A 21,813-nucleotide genomic window follows, 5' to 3' on the forward strand; every position below is an offset into this window, starting at 1 on the left:
TAGGGGCAAGTATTTTTGCTCGAAGATCAGCAATTTCTGAGTTCTTTTAAGAACTCTCATCTGGACCCAGCAATTGGTCAGTTTTAAATTTTGTCTATTAGTCTGTCTATCGCCTATTAATTTTGCCTCTGGAACTTCATCTCTCGTCACCCCCATCTACCTCGGTTTCTCAGACTTCTTTCCTGCAAAAGTTAGTTCAGGGCCTGGGATCAAGCAATGCCTAACCCCCCTGTTGATTTCAGGAACGTGAACACGCGCACACACACACACACCCAACCCCGCAGGTCAGAATCCTGCCCTCTTGTATTCTGCAAAGCGACACGCCCAGTGAGGGCAACGTTTATTACTATTACGAACGAATGACCCAAGACCACCAGCAAGCTTCATGGTCAAGTGGCGTCTGAGCCTGGCTCTCCGGGGAGAAGCAGTAGGAAAGGGATGTCAATTGAAGAACCCTTCAGTGGGACCAGGGGCCAAAGGGAGCCCATTTCAGCCCAGCATCCTGTTCTGGGAGTGGCCAAGCAGATTCCCATTACAGAAAGCCAACAACAGGACCTACAGCAAACCTTATTAGAACTAAAATATCAGCCCAATGAAGTTAAACAACAGATCCAGACTGATACCCAGAGAGAACTTGCTGCAAGACAGACCCCAAAAAGAAAATAACAGAACACCATTAGTAATTACATACAGCTCCCAAGCTAAAACAGTACAACGCATCATCAGAGATCTACAGCCTCTCCTAGACAATGACAGCTCCCTTTCTCAAGCTCTGGGAGGAAGACCTTTCATTGCCTCAAGACAGCCACCCAATCTTAAACAACTCCTCACCCACAATAATACCACCACCAGACTTAACATGGACACTGGTACCAGAGCCTGCAATAAACCCAGATGCCAACTTTGCTGCCACATACACCCGGACAACACCATCACTGGCCCCAACAACATCCAACATACCATCTCAGGACTGTTTAATTGCTCATCTTCTAACATTGTGTATGCCATCAAATGCCAACAGTGCCCTTCAGCTCTCTATATTGGACAAACAGGCCAAACCCTACGCCAAAGGATAAATGGACATAAATCTGACATCAGGAATCACAAGACAGAGAAACCAGTCGGAAAACACTTCAATCTCCCAGGACATTCTATACAAGATCTCAAGGTAGCTGTCTTATTACAAAAGAATTTCAGAAATAGACTGGAAAGAGAAGTTGCTGAATAACAACTTTTTACCAAACTTAAAACCATGGACCTGGTCTGAATAGAGACATTGGATTCTTATCTCATTATACATGATAAGGCTTTTTTAGCTATCTCACCCCTTGCTTTTTCCTGTAAGACCAATTGCAGTCATCAGTTTACCACACCTATCAGCCAATCACCCATTCCCACCACCCTTCTGAGTAATACCCCTCCCCACCCTCTCACTATATACAACGGTCTGATGACTTCTGTTTCAGTGTATCTGAAGAAGTGTGCATGCACACAAAACTTAGTTGGTCTCTAAGGTGCTACTGGAAGAAATATTTTGATTTTTTTATTTTGTTCCGATGCAGGACCTGAGCATGAGAGCCACTCTCCCCACCTGGGATTCCCAGGAACTGGTATTATTCAAAGGCAGGTTGCCCCCAACACTACTAGTTATTGACAACCCTTTCCATTGTTTCCCCTTAATTCCTTTTTAGAGCCACCCAGGCTGGTGGCATCCCCACACACTCCCCCTCCGATCACCCCAGTCTCTATTGAGCGGCTCTTACTTTTTTCAGCAGCGCATTTGCAAAGGTAAGCAGGGCCTGGTATGGTTTCAAACTGGATGGGGGGACGTGTTGAGACCCCTGCCTTGAAGGAGGTTGGGTTAGACCAGGGGTGGCCAACTCCCAAGAGATTGCAATCTACTCACAGAGTTAAAATCTGGCAGTGATTTACCCCCTTTTTTGGGGTTCGGGTCAAAGTTGTTGAGTTTTTCCAGGTAGGAGGTAAAATGTTGAGCTTTTTTTTAGGGGAGCCACAGTTGTTCAGCTTCTTTGGGGGGAGCCAATGATCTACCAGTGATCAGACGTCCAGCAATCTACCGGCAGATCACAATCTGCTGGCCCAATCACCTTCTAAATCCGGCCCATGGACGGTCCAGGAATCAGCATGTTTTTACATGAGTAGAATGTGTCCTTTTACTTAAAATGCATCTCTCTGGGTTATTTGTGGGGCATAAGAATTCGTTCATTATTATTATTATTATTATTATTATTATTATTATTATTATTATTATGACCGGCCCCCTGCTGAAAAAGTTTGCTTATAAAATGCACTGCTGAACCTTCGGTGGTTTTTATTTGATTTGATCCTGGGGGTTATTGTTTGAAGCCGAGCTGACGATTTTAGATAGCCTGGGAAGGGAGGGAGAGAGAGAGAAAAGACGAAAGAGGACACACAAAGAGGGTGTGTCAGAATCATCCCAAGAAGAAATGAGTGCACTTTAAGGGAGTCCCACTCTACTTGGAAATCCTGATGGTGCAAGAGAACATCTGGCAAGCGAAAAACTGCCGGCGGAATTTTTTAAAAATTGAAAACCAAGAGGGACACTGAGAACATAGAAGCATCGCCACCTAGTGGTAGGAGGGGAAACGACTTCATATGAGTTTGGGTTTTAAAGTCCATGGTCTCTCCTCTACGGAGGCAAGAGTTTGCCTTCTTTATATTTTTTACATAAACCTGCACACCTACGTTAACTTACTAATGGGGCCAGAACAGATAATTAAACAGTCGGTCATTCCAGACAAATCTCATTTCTTTTTCTGATAAAAGTTACTTGTCATCACAGAAACAGTGACAAGTGGGGTGATGTGGGGTCCTGTCCTGGGCCTGTTGTGGTTCAACATCTTTATAAACAACTTGGATGGAGGACCTGAGGGGATGCTAATCAAATTTGCAGATGACAATAAATGGGGAGTGGTAGCCAATGCCAGTGAAGATAGATTTGGGGTTCACAATGAATTTAACAGATTGGTGAACTGAGCCAAATCTAACAAAATGAATTGCAACAGGGACAAATGTCAGGTTCTACACTTTGGCAGAAGAATAGCCAGCTGCGCAAATGTAAGATGAGGGACACCTGGATTGCAAGAAGTACATGTGAAAAGGATCCAGGGGTCTTAGCAGACTGTAAGCTTAACACGAGTCCATAGTGTGATGCAGCAGCAAAAAAAGCTAGGTAATGCTATTCTAGGCTGCATCAACAGAAGTCTAGGGCCCAGATCAAGGGAAGGAATAATCCCACTCGCCTTGGCCAGGCCACACCTGGAGACCTGTGCCCAGTTCTGGGCACCCCAGTTTAAGAAGGATGTTGACAAGCAGGGAGGTGTGCAGAGGGGCGAGACCAGGATGATCAAAGGGTCTGGAAACCATCTTCAAGTATCTCAAGGGCTGTCATCAAATGGAAGATGGAACAAGCTTGTTTTCTGCAGCTCCAGAGGGCAGGATCCAAACGGATTCAAATGACAAGGAAGGAGATTCCGACTAAATATCCTGAATACCTTTCTGACTGTAAGCTCTGTTTGACATAATAATAATAATAATAATAATAATAATAATAATAATAATAATAATAATAATTTATTTATACCCCGCCCATCTGGCTGGGTTTCCCCAGCCACTCTGGGCTGCTTTCAACAGAACAGTGGAACAGACTCCCATGAGAGGTGGCAGACTCTCCTTTCCTGGATGTTTTTAAGCAGAGGTTGGGTGGCCATGTGCCGTTTATGATCTAGTTGGACCTGATAACTCTCGGGGTCCCTACAATTCTATGATTTGATGGTGTTGGCAAATTCCACAGTTTTAACATGTGCCATGAGAGAGTATCTTCCTTAGTGCATCTTGAATCCTCCATCATTCAGTTTCCCTGGGCAATCCTACTGAGTTTACAGCTTCCTCTGGCCTTTTGATCATTTAGGTTGCTCCTTCCTGTACCTTTACAAAGTTTGGGAGCATTCAGCCACCTCCATGGGCAGCTTGCGGGCTTCCCGGAGGCGCCTGCTTGGCAGCACCCAGAGCTCTTCACCCACAACCTGAACCCACAGAAAATGGAAACTCTTTGAAACAAAATGCTATGCTGGATATCTCAGAATGGCTTATTCTTTTCATCTGCGGCTCACAAATACCCAACAAGCAGGAGAACTAAAGGTGTTGCTTGAGACAAGAGCCCCCCACCCCCCACGATCACCACCACCACCACCATGGCAACATAAAAGTTCAGCCTCGGACAATAGGACATTTAAGTGAATTGGAATCAACAACAACAACAACATACTCTTTTGCTCGCTCACCCTCAAGGAAAGAAAGTTTTACTCCTATAATAGTACAGTACAGTTGTATGGTGCCTGTTCAGTTCCAACTTCCAAGAGGTGTCCCACATGTCCTCTGACCGCAGGGAGCCAATTCCTTAGGAAGGAAGCCTCCCTCCCTCTCTCCTGTCCTGCAAGGCGAAAGGAATAGCCAAACCTAGGGACTCGGGGGGGGGGGAGAGGGTTCAAACTGCCTCACTGTGTGCTGTATATTATTATTATTATTATTATTATTATTATTATTATTATTATTATTATTAAGAATAAAAGGTAAAGGGACCCCTGACCATTAGGTCCAGTCGTGACCAACTCTGGGGTTGCGCGCTCATCTCGCATTATTGGCCGAGGGAGCAGGCATATAGCTTCCAGGCCATGTGGCCAGCATGACAAAGCCGCTTCTGGCAAACCAGAGCAGCACATGGAAACGCCGTTTACCTTCCCGCTGTAGCGGTTCCTATTTATCTACTTGCATTTTGACGTGCTTTCGAACTGCTAGGTTGGCAGGAGCTGGGACCAAGGAACGGGAGCTCACCCCGTCACAGGGATTCGAACCACCGACCTTCTGATCAACAAGCCCTAGGCTCAGTGATTTAACCCACAGCGCCACCTGGGTCCCTATTATTAAAGAATAGCCAGCCCCAAATTCTGGATGGTAGAATATAAATCAACAAGAGGCTCTGGTCATGTAGGTAGAACTTTGCCATCAATGGCTACTAACTCTCAGAGCTTCGTTCCACTCCCACTGCTTCTGAATACCAGTTGCTGGAAACCACAGGAGAGCAGAGCACTCTCGCACTCAGGTCCTGCTTTCCGGCTTCCAAAAACGGGCGTCTGGTTGGCAAACTAGGGCTGGCCAATATATCAACATATCGTCCCAGGCTGGTCTGAAGCCCATGTTGTGATATTGGTTCCATGGCCAGGGCTTCAGAGGGGACAAAAACTCCACACCAGTGACAAAGCAAAGGCTACCAAATAAATCCACAAGGACAGCCACACAGCTGAGATGGTGGGCAGGGGGCTTTGCAGGAGCTCAGAATAAAGCACTGCGGCATGAACCTTTCAGCTGGCAGCGGATGAGTGGAGCAAACAAGGGAGGCGCTGGGAAACCAGACTTTGCATGCAGCAAAGAGAGCCTGGCCAAGTCCAACCTGGCAGCTCCCAACTCCACCTGTCTCTTGAGCTCCACACACAACACCTGGAATGCACGCAAAGTGGGCAGCTAAAAGCCGAGAGGAGTCGAGGTCCAGCGCCGAGGGAGGGCCTTCTGGCGGTTCCCTTGCTGCGAGAAGCCAAGTTGCAGGGAACCAGGCAGAGGGCCTTCTCGGTAGTGGCGCCCACCCTGTGGAATGCCCTCCCACCAGAGGTCAAAGAGAATAACAATTACCAGACCTTTAGAAGGCATCTTAAGGCAGCCCTGTTTAGGGAAGCTTTTAATCTTTAAGAAATTAGTGTATTCTAATATTTCTGTTGGAAGCCGCCCAGAGTGGCTGGGGAAACCCAGCCAGATGGGCAGGGTATAAATAATATATTACTATTATTATTATTATTATTATTATTATTATTATTATTATTAGGAGAGCAACCATCAGGCTAGAGGGAGGAGATCTAAAATACATTAGACAAGAGAACCATGGTCAGCACTCGCAATATTTTGTATTACTGCACCTTACTGTTCTTCTGGTTGTAAAGATTTTTGAACCAACTTAAATGTTGCATTTTACACTGTTGTCAACCCACCCTGGGATGAAACACACGTAAGAAGTGCAATAAATGACCACCACCAGAGGAAAGTTTTTCTCCTTGGTTCTGCTTGCAAATCCAGCTTCTCAACCACCTCTTCCCTCTCAGACACAGCCAGGGGTTTCGTGTCTAGATTGGACAGAGCAGCCCAAACGGAAGATGCAGGGTGACCAAACAAAAGAAACAACCAACTTTATTATTTTTACATGCATGAGAAGTGTGTTGCTATTTATTTGGATCATTTATTCCCTTCAATCGTCTTGAAATACTACCCGGGATTCTTCCTCAAGTTTACCGATCAATTCTTTAGAACTGAACAATTTATCCAGAGTACATTAAGATGAGCCCTAAAAGCAGAGCAGCTGGATCAGGCCAAAAGCCCAACAAGCTCCCAATCTAGCCCAGCATCCTGTTCTCACTCTGGTCAACCAGATGTTCCGAAGGGAAATCCATAGGCAGGACCCGAGCGCAACAACAGAAGCCCCCTCCAGCCACTTGAGATTCCCAGGATCTGGTGTTCAGAGATAAGGTAAAAGGCAAGGTAAAGGGACCCCTGGATGGTTAAGTCCAATCAAAGGCGATTACGGGGTGCGGCGCTCATCTCGCTTCGGACTGAGGGAGCCAGTGTTTGTCCACAGACAGCTTTACAGGTCATATAGCCAACAGGACTAAACCGCTTCTGGCGAAATGGGACACCGTGACGGAAACCAGAGCGCACGGAAACGCCATTTACCTTCCTATTTATCTACTTGCACTGGCATGCTTTCAAACTGCTAGGTTGGCAGGAGCTGGGACAGAGCAACGGGAGCTCACCCCACCATGGGAATTCGAACTGCCAACCTTCCGATCAGCAAGCCCAAGAGGCTCAGTGGTTTAGAGCACAGCGCCACCCGCGTCCCTTTACCGTTCAGAGATATACTGCCTTCAGCAGCAGAGGTAGATCAGAGCCTACCTCTTCCATGACTTTACCTAATCCTCTTTTAAAGCCATCCAAACGGGTAGCCTTCAGTACACCTAGCACAGGTATGTCCAAAATCCATTTTGGGGGCCTAATCCGGCCCCTGCAGCAGTTTATTTCCTGGGGTAAAATCCTTTAAAAAAAACTCAACAACTTCAATCCTAAAAAAAGAGGTCAATAACTTTGGTCGGCCCTCACGGCCCTTCACTTTATCAAATCTGGCCCTCTTTGAAAAAAAGTCTGGACACCACTAGAAGCAAAGGAGGACTTTTCTGGGTGAAGCAGGAGCAAATGACAGAATTTAACCATGTGCTGTTGCGAAGGACTTTCTCCTCCCTCTCCTGAAACTTCCAACATTCGTCAATCATATGATGACCCCCATTGCGTCCAAGCATTACAGTGGTACCTCGACAACCGAACGCTTCGACTTCCGAAGGTTTCAACTTCCGAAGTCGACAACCCCGGAAGTCTTTTCGCCGCACGCGCATTCTGCACCTGCGCAAAGCGGCGCGTGTGGTCGGCGCCTGCGCAGAAGCAGCGCTTCAACAACCGAAGACCTCGGCTTACAAAGATGGCCGCGCAACGGATCAACTTCATAAGTCGAGGTACCACTGTATTAGAAAAAAGCTTCTTCCTAGCTGCTTTCCCAACATTGTGCATAATCTTAACACGTCTCTATCATGTCGTCCCCCGGCTTTACTAGCCATTTCCCTAAACGGAAAGCCCCAAACATTGAAACCTTTCCCAATGTCCAAACATCGCTCCAGCCCCTTGATGATGTTGCCCTTTCCAGAGGTGAGGCAAAGAGAACGCCAATGACTTGAAACACGAGAAACTTCCAAGAAAAACCATTTACGGAAAATCAAGGAATTCATTAACAGGCACCGAAGAACCACAGTCCACATATTATGCATCTCAACTTTTAAATCGCTTCTAGTATCTAATATTTGGCTTGTCACATACCATTTAGCACTTCAGACCAACAAGGACCCTGGGGCTGCAATGAACATATATGCACTCTGGCTGACTTTGCTTGCCAACGGTGGATGTGTCTCCGCAGTGTCCCCTCGTCCTCAATACCTTTCTGGAATCAGCTTTCCCCAGCCTGGTGCCCTCCAGACATTTGGGGCTGCAAATCCCATCAGCCCCAGCATTACACAACTCTGCTGGCTGGGCATGATGGGAGCTGTAGTCCAAAACATGCAAGGCACCAGGTTGGGGAAAGGCTGGCTTTAATGCTGGGAGCTGGAACCTGGGTCAGCATTTCCAAGCTTACTACTATTACTATTATCATCACTGATTTATGAATCGCCTTCTAAACCACCGTCTCCAGGCAATTTACACTTGAGCTTAGGCTGGGACAAAACCTTCCTACATGCAGGAAGAGTTTGGGCTCAGGACACAACACAGAGCTAAAAACCACAGAGGGTCGTCCACAGTCTCCATGTGCCCCCCCTTCTTTATTTAAAACTTTGCTACACCACCCTTCAGTTTAAAATAGCAGGGATATTAATTAGCCTAAACATGCAGCAAGGCTGAGAGCGCCACAAACAGGCCTTGCTTTAGATGCAGCTTTCACTGACTGGACGCCTTCAGCTGTTCTGGACCACAACCGCCAGCAGTGCCAGCATCATCAGGCCTTGCTAGCTCAGGCTGATGGGTGTTGTAGTCCACAACATCCTGGTTGGGGTAGTCTGCTTTAGCTCATGGGGTGCCTGGAGAAGGGTGATCTGTGCATGGGCAGATTTTATGTGGGAGCAGACGTGCCCTCCAGGATTACGATTCCTAAACCACGGAGGGCTTTAAGGGCAAGCACTATTGCTCCAAAGCAGACCAGAAACCAGTGGGGCTTCTGAAGCCTCAGCGAGAAAAGCTGCCAGTGCCAGGTCCCAATTAGCAGCCTAAGTGGCTGCGTTTTGAGCTCAGTGCTGTTTCCATGCAGTCTTCAAAAGCTGCTCTATGCAGAGTGCATTGCAGACGCCTAACCCAAAGGCCACCACCAGAGCTGCAACAAACTCTCTCCACACAGGAGGGGGCATAAGCCTAGTGAAAGGCACTCCATGCGCCTTTGCTGTTTCAGCGCTGCAAAACTCTGGCCCCTTTTGCCATTTTGACCACCCTTTTGCAAGTTCAGGCAACCAAGGTTAGCACAGTTAACTGTGTGAACTCAATGCAGGACCACACCCCTTAGGTGTGACCTGGCCACTAGTGGCTGCAGCACAATAATTATGGATTAAGTGGCCGTGTGTCTGCAGCAATCTGATTGATCATGACCCCTAATAAAGTGTGGTTTCATCATGGGAAATATTTTTCTTCCGATCACAGACACTAGAAATCCAGGAAGGATGTATCTTGTTGAGCTCGTCTCCCTAGTGGCTAAAACTCAACTCAAAGGACTGTTTAAATCTCACCCTGCCCCCCCATTCAAAGAACAGAAAAGAGCCCCACCGGACCAGGTTGGCCAACGAAGCACCAACTCCAGAAGAAGCGACGGAGAGCCAGAACCAGGGAACACAAACTGTTGTCCTCTGCCAGGCGCAACTGCGCATTTCAGAAGACTATCTGAACTTCACACAACTGCCAAGATCCCAACAACAATATTATGAAAATAACTTTGTTTCCAGCCAAAATTTACTAATGGGAGAAACGGCTTCTCAATAGAGGAATGAGTGGTGAGGGCCACGGATGACCGTACGCAAGTCCACCTAGCATGGCGGCAGTTACTATTCCCTGCAGCCATGAATTCCACAGGTTAACAGCACACTGCACAAAATGTGTCCACCACAACCTAATAACAGACATGTCAACAAGCCACCACCTCCAGGCAGGAAGAGGCTTTTCTTTAAAAAGGAAAAAAAGCGTTTTTCTCCTTTCCCTTTTAGACCACAGAAGGTTGAAAGTCAGGCCAGCCAATAACTTTGTTAACTTATTTGCAAGTCTGCCTCGTGTGCATCCGTTGCATTGTGTTCCAACAATGGGTGAATCTATTCAACACTCCCAGCACCGTGTACAGCTTTCTAAATCTATTTTGTTTATTTCCCCCCAAGAGGTAAGAAATCTCCAAAATATATCTGTTCTCTGATGGTTTGCACAGAAAGCCACCTCATACAGTCAGACCATTGCTCTGCCTAACTCCGCGTAGTCTATATACCATACACACTCCAATCCTGCCATATCTCTTTCGGATATGGCAACCAGCACCACACACACACACCTGGCCTTATAACAGAACAAGAGTTTGTGGGCCAGAAAGCCAGACTTCTTCACAAGCCACCCACTACCAAGTACACTGGCATTCAGGGTATGTCCCAAGGCTGTAATACTGGGAGCGAGGTATTCCTAAATTGACTGTTTGTACAAATAAGTAATCAAAGACTGGGCAGTAAGCATGAAACTCGCCACTGCCAAACTGCCTTTTAAAAACTCTTAAAGGAGTTTTTTTGCTACCACATTATGGGATTGAAAACAACCACCTTTCCCCGCCAGAGGTTCTCTTCAGCAAACCAGCCACACAGCTGTTGCCGCACAGGCCAAAACATTGTGCCCTGCTACAGAAAACATATACAGTACAGATGTCCACGTGCGAGTTATACACCCAAGCTTTACAAGGAGGTGGCATCAAAACTAACTCAACAAGCAGGAAGGAAATAATATTTGAGGAGGAGAGTGAGAGAAGAGAAAAGAAAAGAAAGGAAACCAGGACTCCCCAAACCCCATATATCACACTCTGTTTCTCAAAGGCATTTTGGCACTGGAGTTTGATGCAAACTGGATGCAAATTATTACAGGTCATTTCCCAAGAAGCGTTTGTCTGTCCCGTCCGTCCCCCACACGCAATAGCTTTCTGCAGGCTGGTGACCTTACAGGGTCCTGTACCAACACTGAACTTGGAACTCCACCGAACTGCGGATCTCTCTGATCTGCGCGCGCATATGCGCCCCAAATATCTTTCTAAGGAACAGGGAGTTGCAGGGAACCACGGCAATCCTTTTGCAGCCAGCGTCATTTCGAGGTCTCCGCAAGCATGACAGGAGGGGAGTGGCGAAGCGGCAAAACCTTCAGGGGCGCCGGGGCCACCCCACACCCTTCCTTTGCACGGGCACCAGGGCCGCCAGGGCACCAGGGCACGACGCTGCTGGGCCGCCACGGGAGAGCCCTAGGGGGCCGGGTCGGGTTCGGGAGAGTCTCAAGTCCGTCCTGCCCAGGGGCTTCCCTGCTTGCAAAAACCGGCGACGGGCCTCCGCAAGGCGAGCGCGGCAAGGGCACAATGCAATCAGGGATGCAAGGCGAATGGGTTGGGTTGGGCTTTTTTTGCAGCAGCTGCAGGAGACATCGGGACTTTGCATGCACACGCAGGAGGACGACCTCCGCCGCCATGCACGAGAGGGAGGGGGGCCGGAGGTGCAGCACACAGGGGCCCCCATGCTTTTTTTTTTAAGGAAGGGCCCGCGCTCGAGTGCGTGCAGGGGAACGGGAGGCGAAATGCAAACGGCGCAGCAAACGCTACCAGGACGGAGCAAAGCGCTTACGCCCGGCACTTTTTTGGGGGGGGGGTTCCTCTGCGTCTCCATAAGGCACCTTCGCAGGAGAGGGGGGAGGGGCGGCCCGTGCACCGCAGCCGCCAGAGGGGGCGGGGCCCTCGTTCCGCGGCGGCGTGTATGTGTGTGTTGGGGGGTGCTGCGACGGGGGGAGCCCCTCTCCATGGCGACGGAGGAGGGCGGGGCCCCGAGGGAGAAGTGGGGTGTGGGCTCCCCGGTTCCCATGGCGACGGGGGGAGGGGGCGCCCCGCGGCGTCTCTTACCCGCAACTGCTCCGCGCGCGCGGGGAGGAGGAGGAGGAGGAGAGGGGGGGACGGGAGAGGGGAAAGAGGAGGAGGCCGCAGCGGCGTCTACGGCTCCGCTTCTCTCGCTCCTTCCTCCTCTCGCCGCTTGTTTGTGTTTGTAACCAAGATGGCCGCCCTCCTCCCGGTCACGTGACGCGGGCGCCAAAGGCAGGCCGGGGAGGAGGGGAGGTCACGTGGCAGAGGAAAGGCGGGTAAAAAAACGAGGTGTCGCGCAGCCGCAGTCGCGCCAGGAAGACGCGCCTCCGTACGTGATCGCCCGGCGTCTCGTAATCCTTTCACGCTTGTCACGTGGTGGGGAGTTCCCCCCCTCCCGCGCGCGCTTACCCGACTCACCTCGAGCGTTGCAGAGGTAGAAGAGAGAGGGGAAGGCGAGCGCCGCGCTTCAGCGTCACGTGATCAAGGCCGAAGCTGCAGCCCCCTCCGAGGAGCACGCCCGGCCGCCGTGACGTATCACGTGACGCGCGCGCCCGAAACGATTTTTTTCCCGCCCCCTCCCGCGCGGCGAACCTGGATGCGGCGATGACGTCATGCGCTTCGTTCTAACGCCATCACGCCGAAAAATGACGCCTGCGAAGAGAAAATAGTAAAAAAAAAAAGGTCGAGCGTCTGCAGCGGGAGGCGGGGCTTGTTCCTTTTTTCGAAGTCACGTGTCCCTGAGGCGGTTCTCCCTTCGGGGCCCTGTAGGCCGCCCTGAGGTGCCTCTCAAGGGCGCGGTATAAATAGCCCCGTGAGAGCCACATAAAAGTTACTGGCAAGGGAAGGAGGCTCCAAAGGCCACGGATAATGGCCCCAATTTGGGAAAATAATAATAATAAAAAATGTGTATGTGTGTGCATATAGAGATATAAATACATCCATATATATGTTATATAGATTTATATATCACATATATAAATATATAATATTTAAACATAACAAATATATATGCTGTGTAAAGTAAATATATTTTTGCACATAAATGCACACACGCCCTAAAATGTACAATTAATACTGGCCATTACAGCCACACAGCTTAAGAAACGAGGAGTCCTTGTTTATTTACGATTGTGCAGAAAAAAGGGGCCTTTTTCTTTTTGTGGCCGTCTCTGCCTTGGGCAACCCTGGCGCTCTCCGGCGACCTTGGGCCTTCTGACCGAGGAGGCCAGGAGGGACCGGAGGGCCTGGGGCCTGGCTTACGGCAACCGATCCCCCCTTCAGGCCGGACCCCGGGGCCTCTGCTGTCGGCGACGGAGAATGGCGGAGGCATGTCGTGGTTCCTGGAAGCCTCGCGCCTGGCCCTGGCCCTGGCGGTCTTGCGCTTGAAGCCACCTGACATAAGCGGCAAGGAGCACGCGGAGCACCTGGCCAGGATGCTGTCCCGAAAGGATCCCCGGGAGAAATCGAGAGTGGAAGCTTTGGAAGCGGAAGTGGTTCGCCTGAGGCAGCAGCTCCTCCTGAGCAAAGTTCACCCGGGGTTCGGTTTGGAGAACGGGGATCCAGCCGTTGCGAGCAATGAAGCTCCGGCCCCTGTCCGTGCGGACGATCGCTCCAGCCATTTTGAAGATTCCAGGTGCAGCAACTCGAACGGCAACCTGGCGGACACACAAGATGCCTCCGACGCTTCATCCGTATTGCCCATATTGGCCTCCTCCCATGCTGGCTCAAGCAAGTCTTTGGTTCCTCACATACAGTTCCTACGACGTTTCCTTGAGCTCAAGCAACTGGCGGAGCACGGAGGTCTAAGAACAGACTTGGGGAAACTCGGAAGGGATTCTTCCGCAATATCTGATTCTTTCTCTCGGTTGCTCGATGGCCTGGTTGCCTCCTATAGTTTACCCGAACACCCCTTCTCCGATTTTATGACTCGGGCAGTTTGTGCCATCATAACCGAGTTATTAAGCGATGCTGATGTATTTCGACAGATTTTGGGGAAGTGTCTTAAGAAGCTAGAAGACTCTGTGAAAAGGCTCATAGACATCGTATTGAACAGTAGCCACCTCAACAGATTTCAGGTGCAGGAGTCTATATCCCATGCCCTTGTATCAATTGGACAATGCAACAGAGTGAGAAGGCAGACAATATCCCTGCTCTTCAGAGAAGTCAGCCAATTTGCTGATGAGTTGCAGCACACCGATGAGATTCAAGCCGGGCGCGACACACGATATGAAAATATTTTCTTTCTGTGTAGAGCTTTGGAACAGCTTCTCGAAACAGGGACAGGGCAGGGAGATGCTGCTGCCCCTTCAGGCTGCGACGGGGAAGAGAAGGAGATGTTTCTACAGAAACTTGACCAAGCCATTTTTCACCTCTGCGACGAATTTCCCTTGTTCTGTATTTATTTATGGCGACTAGGCACGCTTTTGAATGTGGCACACATGCAGATTGGTGGAAGACAATTCCTGACAGAGCCTGGAAAATGAGGCTAGCAGGGACTGAGCAATGTCCACCACCGAAAGGAAATGGGATTGCCATCATAAAGAGCATGAGGATTACAGATTAAATAAATAAAGTCTATAACTGCAGGGTTTTTAACTTTGTTAGTTCCCAACTTTTCACCTTTTGTTATTTCAATTTTTTATTTAAAAAAAATATATATTTTGTACTCCTTCAATGGCCGGTTGACCGTAATAAACATTTGATGGATACATGAGCTGTTGTTTTATTTTTATTCAGCTTCCCATTCTGTTGCTGTAAACCCACTTTTGAACGTGCTGGGAAAAGGCAGCAGGCACATGTTTGAAAAGAGACGTTCTGATGTTTGTTCCAGTCAGACTTTGCGACAAAACTCTTGGAAAGACAGAGAGGAGAAAGCAAGGTATGAACACAAGAAGAACCCCAGAAGAAGAAGAAGAAGAAGAAGAAGAAGAAGAAGAAGAAGAAGAAGAAGAAGAAGAAGAAGAAGAAGAAGAAGAATGCAAAGGGGAGCCACAACTAACATACCCAGCCAGCATTCTGATGGGAGTTGTAGTCTAGCAATATCTGGATGCCCACCCTTGATCCAAGGAGTGGCAGAATCCAAACCAGCTGACAGTGCAGGGAGTTGCTGCTTTTGAGGGGTGACTCTTGCATCCCTGAAGGGAGACAAGGGTGCCCGCTGCCCTAGTTAGGTGTCCCAAGAAGGAATGCAGGCAGCCATGGAAACAGTGATGTGTTGCAAGTTGTTTATCAGCCCAACCTAATTTATGATGGGTGGTTGCCCCAAGATGATGTTCTCTATCTCTTATCTGTTGGTGACGATGGCAAAGGGTTCCCCTGGATCCATCCCAAGGTTCAGTCACCGTGACACATCCTTGGCACACAAGGGACTTGGAAGGTATCGCAGCCACCATGCTCTCCCCAGCCCCAAGTGCTTTGTGATGTTCCTCTGCTTTTCAATATATGGCTGCATACACACCATTTAAAGCACACACACAGAATCCTGAGAACTGCCATTTACCTGTACTCCTCACAGAGCTACCATTCCCAGCATCCTTAACCAACTTGAGATCCCAGGATTATTGGAAGGATGCTTTAAACATATGCTATGTTGTGTGCTCTCAAGTGTCACACATCAGCAAAACTCTGCAAATGAAGGCTTTCAATTCTTTCTAGGGGGTGACATTAAGTTTGTGTTATCTAATCTCCCCTCCCCTCAATAGTATTGTAGCGTTGGAACGGACCACAAGGGTCATCTAGTCCAACCCCCTGCAACTGATTATTCTTTTGTCCTGCTTGGGGCCCAAACCCACGATCCTGAGGTTAAGATGCGGAGCTTTCATTTGTTTCATCCCATCAATCCCGTGTGGCACAATCTGTCTTAGAATCCTGGTGGCGAGATCTGCAAATGTCGGCAGTTTAGGACCGGGAGCAGATACGGTAGAACCATTGAATTGCAGGGTTTTAGTGCCTTAGATTCCCTCGTGCCACAAAATCTCTGCTTGCCCACCCTCCTCCAGATCGTTGCCTGGTGCTCCACCCCACACAGAAACTTGGGATGGACAGCTCTCTTCGGTGGTGGGGCAGGGTGGGGCTGGCTAACGAGGTACATGCTTAATCATCATGATCGGGGCAAAGGTACTCTGTTGATGTGACTCCTGTTGCTCTCTGCCCCGTGGGGAGGGGAGCTCAGATATATCAACGGGATGGCGCACTTCCACCGGCCTGATCGCTCCAGCATCCCACAGGATGGGCACGGAGACAGCCGGGCACCTACTGGCATTGCTCCTGGTACTCGAGGGCATTGCCGTGGGATGCCAAAGCAGAGGCGAACCGTTCAGGTGAGAGGCGGTGTGGAAGGGAGCAGGAATGCGGGGACAGAGCTGCCGGGATCGACTTTTGGTTACTGGAAAATAATAGAACACAGTAATAGAGGGTCACCAGCCTAGATGGCTTTAAAAGAGGGTGGGACAAATTGACAGAGGAGGAGAGGACTCTAGCCATGAGCTCTGCCTCCACAGTGAGAACAGGACGCTAGTCTAAATGTGCCCCCTTTGGCCTGATCCAGCAGGCTCTTTTGACGTACAGAGGGTTTCCAGCCCCCTGTTTTTGGGGCGTAGGGACAGGAAAAGGGAACAAAAGGGTAAAGAGCAAGTAAACATATTGTGTTGGCTTTACCCACAACAAGGGAGACCCTTTGTTGATTGAATAGAAAGCGGAGGTTCAAAGTGTTATAGGAATTCTGAGATTATATATATAGATAGATAGATAAATGCACAAGGCAAACACATGTTGTTGTTTAGTCGTTTAGTCGTGTCCGACTCTTCATGACCCCATGAACCAGAGCACGCCAGGCACTCCTGTCTTGCACTGCCTCCCGCAGTTTGGTCAAACTCATGTTCGTAGCTTCGAGAACACTGTCCAGCCATCTCGTCCTCTGACATCCCCTTCTCCTTATGCCCTCAATCTTTCCCAACATCAGGGTCTTTTCCAAGGATTCTTCTCTTCTCATGAGGTGGCCAAAGTATTGGAGCCTCAGCTTCACGATCTGTCCTTCCAGTGAGCATATAAACCACGTGTTTGAAATAGTACAGGAGAACAATCCTGAAGCCATTTTGACTCTCCCAAATTGACCTCAAATATTTTTATGCAAGGAGGAAGGAAATGGGGAAAGCCTCCCCATTGTCTCTTTGCTCACAAATCCTGTCTTAAGGGCATATCTGTGTATGAATAGGATGAGCCTGGATTCAGGAACTGAGTACTGTACAGTATTTACCATCACAAAATAATAGCCAGGATGCCCAGGTAAAAGCAATCAGTGACCATTATCAGGTACTGTATCCTGGCAGACAGGAGAGAAGCAACACACTCAAATTTATGCTGGGGACAACCTCTTTCTGTTATGTATGGTGTTTTGGGGGAGTGGTCTTGGGTACCCTATAAGGGGAAAGAAGCAGTATTCTTTTTATAACAAAAGGATACCAAATTCTGCATTTTTGTGGCAACCCTGTGGACATGCCAAATAGATGGTGGTCCAGAACTCTCGAAGCTCTCTGGAATTTTCTCCTTTACCTCTCCTATAATGCAGCCTTCCCCCGACCTGGTGACCTCCCCCAGAACAGCAGGAAACAAGCTTGCTCCATCTTCCATGGGGCAGCCCTTTAGATTTTTGAAGGGGGGTACCCTATCAGTCCTCACTTCTCCAGGCTAAATATACCCATCTCCCTCGTTCCCAGACCCTTCATCTGCTTGTTTGCCCAGCTCTTTTACAATTTCCACCTTGTCAATATCCCGCTAAAAATTGGGTACCCAGAACTGGGACAATCAGTGAATTCAGGGCCACCTGGAACGGAATCTTCCAGCCATTAAAATTCTTCCTGAAAGTGAGCAATGAGAGAAACAAGATACTCCTCACCTGGGAGGGCATTCCACGAATGGGGAACCAACACCAAAAAGGCCCTGTTACGAGTCTATGGCACCAAGCAGACTTCTTTCTTTTATTCCCGGAGAAGCCCTGGCCCCCAGCCTCTCGCCTCCTGCAAACCTACTTTGCTTAACTGAGTCCTCCTCACCCTCCGCACTTCCCTCAGCCCATTACTTTCTGGTGTTTATTGCTTTCCTGTTTCCTTATTGCTATGTCTTAGTCCAAATGGGCTGTTCTGAGCCTGTTATTAGCCTCACAGCGACATTTGCTCCCACCTTGAACTTTGAGCAACGGCAACACCCAGGTGGAGACTCAGGGTCACCAAGTTAGAAGGTGGCTTCCGAGACCAGCGTGCTGAGTAATGATGGCTAGGAAGAGCAGCAGTGTTCCCAAGGGAGTCTCCCCGGTTGAGATCTGTGAAACGAAGGAGGGTTTTTGTGTGTATGTGTGTTTTCTGCAACGTGCCCTCCATACAATCATGGTGCTTTAGTGGCAAAGTTATCCTGGGCCATCCACACAGCGTTCCTCTTTGGTCATCGTTCTGTGATGCCTCCCCAGTGCAACTCTTTGCAGCCATATGGAGGGGAACTTTGCGCTATAATGCAATATAAGAACATACTGTATTGGCCCGAATATAAGCTGCTCTCTAACTTTTCACGATCAGAATGTTTTTTTGGGGGGGGGGAGTGTGGCTCATATTCGGGCTAATGCGGTACATTGCATCAGGACCATCTAGTAGAGGAGTCCTCAAACTACAGTCCACAGGCCAGATCCGGCTCACCAGGGTCCTGAACCTGGCCCGCCCGGCAATTGCAGAACCCGCTTCTGTCTAACGGGTCTATGGTGAAAGGAAGTGCGGAGTCCCATGTGCGAGTGTGACCTCCGGTGTCCATTGATACCACGAGTGGTTGGTTGCGGGGAGGGTGGGGCGGCGCGTGCGCAAGAGGAGGGATGATGCGATCCTGCGCACGTGCAGCAGGCGGGCCGGCGCTTTTGGGTTCTCTCTCTCTCTCTATGGTCCATGGCTGAGAGTTCCTTCGGCTGCGCTGCGCGAGGCGAGCAACTCGGGTGAGGCAGCCACGGGGGAGGGGGGGGGAGGTTGGCCGCCCCCTGCTTTCCCTTTTCATCGGTGATATGCTAAAGCATTTCAAGTAAAATGAGGCCTCCTCATTAAACAAGTGAAGGAGGGAAACCTCTGCCATCTTCCCACAACTCAAAACCTGTCGGCAGTAAAACCAGCAGTTGTATTCCCAAACAAAACATGTGTGAATTTACTATTGCCGTTGTCGTTGTTTAGTCGTTTAGTCGTGTCCGACTCTTCGTGACCCCATGGACCAGAGCACGCCAGGCTCTCCTGTCTTCCACTGCCTCCCGCAGTTTGGTCAGACTCATGTTCGTAGCTTCAAGAACACTGTCCAACCATCTCGTCCTCTGTCGTCCCCTTCTCCTAGTGCCCTCAATCTTTCCCAACATCAGGGTCTTTTCCAAGGATTCTTCTCTTCTCATGAGGTGGCCAAAGTATTAGAGCCTCAGCTTCACGATCTGTCCTTCCAGTGAGCACTCAGGGCTGATTTCCCTCAGAATTGATAGGTTTGATCTTCTTGCAGTCCATGGGACTCTCAAGAGTCTCCTCCAGCACCATAATTCAAAAGCATCAATTCTTCCGCGATCAGCCTTCTTTATGGTCCAGCTCTCACTGTTGCAATGTTGCAAAAGAAGAAGAGGAGGAGGAGGAGGAGTAGTTTGGATTTGATATCCCTCTTTATCACTACCCTAAGGAGAGCCTGGCGTGCTCTGGTCCATGGGGTCACAAAGAGTTGTACACGACTAAATGGCAACAAAGGAGTCTCAAAGCGGCTAACATTCTCCTTTCCCTTCCTCCCCCACAACAAACTCTCTGTGAGGTGAGTGGGGCTGAGAGACTTCAGAGAAGTGTGACTAGCCCAAGAGGTCACCCAGTTCCCCAGATTACGAGTCTTAACCACTGCACCACACTGGTGTTTCAAATTAGATATAAAGACCTTCATCTCCATGAACAGGACATACAGCTTTTCCGGAACCCTTTTTCTGTTGACATTGAAATTGTTGATCCGATTTACCAAATGGAATTGGCTACAGAACTACAGAATTGTGACTCTCTGAAGGACTCTAGTAAATCTACTTGTCCTCACAGAGTCCAACCAGTTGCCTCAGTGGGGAACCAGCAAGCAGGATCTGAGCACAAGAGCAACGTTCTCCTCTCCCGTGTCTTCCAGCAACTGGCGTTCAGAAGCATTGATGCCCAGTAGTAGCCATTCATAGACTTGGTCCCCCATGAATTTGTCTAGTCCTCTTTAAAGGCCATCTAAGTTAGTGGCCACCCCTGCCTCCTGTGGGAGGGAATTCTGCAGTTTGCACTAGGACTTTATTTTATCTGCCTGAGGCTTCCAACATCCCTGGATGTCTGTGAATTTTGGTGTTAGAAGGAAGGGAGAAAGCCTTTCGCTCTATCCACTTTCTCTATGCTGTGCATCGTTTTATAAGCAAGGATCGTGTCGCCTCTTCTGTAAACAGCCCCAGAGGCTGAAGCCTTTCTTCATAGCCCCCTTCATCATTTTGGTTGCCCTTTTCTAAACCCTTTTCCCAGCTCTACCAAGTCCTATATAAGGCAAGGCTAAAAGAACGGCACACAGTATTCCAAGTGTGTGTAAAAGCATTCGTTACAGGTAGGTAGCCGTGTTGGTCTGATGTAGTGGAAACAATTTTTTTGAAAAAAAAATCCTTCCAGTAGCACCTTAGAGACTAGCTAAATTTGTCATTGGTGTGAGCTTTCGTGTGCATGCACACTTCTTCAGATACAATGAAACAGAAGTCAGAAGAACTGTATCTGAAGAAGTGTGCATGCACACGAAAGCTCATACCAATGACAAACTTAGTTGGTCTCTAAGGTGCTACGGGAAGGAATTTTTTTATTTTGTAAAAGCATTAGGATATTAGCAATTTTATTTTCAGCTCTTCCCCTAATTATCCTGAGCATCCTGAGCAAGTTGCAGATGACACCAAATTGGGAGGGGTGGCTAATACCCCAGAGGACAGGATCACACTTCAGAATGACCTTAACAGATTAGACAACTGGGCCAAAGCAAACAAGATGAATTTTAACAAGGAGAAATGTAAGGTACTACACATGGGCAGAAAAAATGAAAGGCACAAATACAGGATGGGTGACACCTGGCTTGAGAGCAGTACATGTGAAAAGGATCTAGGAGTCTTGGTAGACCACAAACTTGGCATGAGTCAACAGTGTGATGCAGCAGCTAAAAAAGCCAATGCAGTTCTGGGCTGCATCAATAGGAGTATAGCATCTAGATCTAGGGAAGTAATAGTACCACTGTATTCTGCTCTGGTCAGACCTCACCTGGAGTACTGTGTCCAGTTCTGGGCACCCCAGTTCAAGAAGGATACTGACAAACTGGAACGTGTCCAGAGGAGGGCAACCAAAATGGTCAAAGGCCTGGAAACAATGCCTTATGAGGAACGGCTTAGGGAGCTGGGTATGTTTAGCCTGGAGAAGAGAAGGTTAAGGGGTGATATGATTGCCATGTTCAAATATATGAAAGGAGGAGGGAGAAAGATTGTTTTCTGCTGCTCTAGAGAAGCGGACACGGAGCAATGGATTCAAACTTCAAAAAAGAAGATTCCACCTAAACATTAGGAAGAACTTCCTGACAGTAAGAGATGTTCGGCAGTGGAATTTGCTACCAAGGAGTGTGGTGGAGTCTCCTTCTTTGGAGGTCTTTAAGCAGAGACTTGACAGGCATATGTCAAGAATGCTTTGATGGTGTTTCCTGCTCAGCAGGGGGTTGGACTGGATGGCCCTTGTGGTCTCTTCCAACTCTAAGATTCTATGATTCCCCTAATTATCCCCGGTGTGTAATTCTCCTTTTCCGCAGCTGCAGCCCGCTGGGTCGACATCTTCAGGCTGCTTTCATGGGACGTACCTGAGAAGCATTTAGGGGTTATGGGGATTATCATTTATATTCTTCATTCCTCTGTTTCAGGGCAAATCAGTTCCTCGGGGCTGAGCTACCACCAAAGCCTTTCACAGCAAAATGTAAGTGACGACAACTGT

At 48.7% G+C, this 21,813-nt stretch overlaps 3 protein-coding genes across 8 annotated transcripts in view; 2 read left to right on the forward strand and 1 right to left on the reverse strand.

Moving 5' to 3' along the window:
- Positions 1-12,007, reverse strand: part of GIGYF1 (GRB10 interacting GYF protein 1) — a 35,223-nt gene extending 23,216 nt beyond the window's left edge. For all 6 annotated transcript variants that reach the window (XM_060281948.2, XM_060281946.2, XM_088655907.1 and 3 more), the window contains exon 1: positions 11,843-12,007. The gene's annotated coding sequence lies outside the window, so the exon portion shown is untranslated. The remainder of the gene's footprint in view (positions 1-11,842) is intronic.
- A 521-nt stretch (positions 12,008-12,528) lies between these two features.
- MEI4 (meiotic double-stranded break formation protein 4) lies at positions 12,529-14,697 on the forward strand. Its single transcript, XM_035135906.3, has one exon. It carries the CDS (start codon positions 13,129-13,131, stop codon positions 14,281-14,283), a length of 1,155 nt encoding a protein of 384 aa, XP_034991797.1. The 5' UTR covers positions 12,529-13,128; the 3' UTR covers positions 14,284-14,697.
- Positions 14,698-15,960: 1,263 nt separating this feature from the next.
- Positions 15,961-21,813, forward strand: part of ZAN (zonadhesin) — a 53,172-nt gene continuing 47,319 nt past the window's right edge. The window contains exons 1-2 of the mRNA XM_088654595.1: positions 15,961-16,119; positions 21,743-21,795. Coding sequence (XP_088510721.1) covers positions 16,028-16,119; positions 21,743-21,795 — 145 coding nt within the window. The 5' untranslated portion in view covers positions 15,961-16,027. The remainder of the gene's footprint in view (positions 16,120-21,742; positions 21,796-21,813) is intronic.

The sequence above is a fragment of the Zootoca vivipara genome, chromosome 12 (assembly GCF_965207765.1).
Source record: "Zootoca vivipara chromosome 12, rZooViv2.hap1.1, whole genome shotgun sequence".
Taxonomy (NCBI): Eukaryota; Metazoa; Chordata; class Lepidosauria; order Squamata; family Lacertidae; genus Zootoca; species Zootoca vivipara.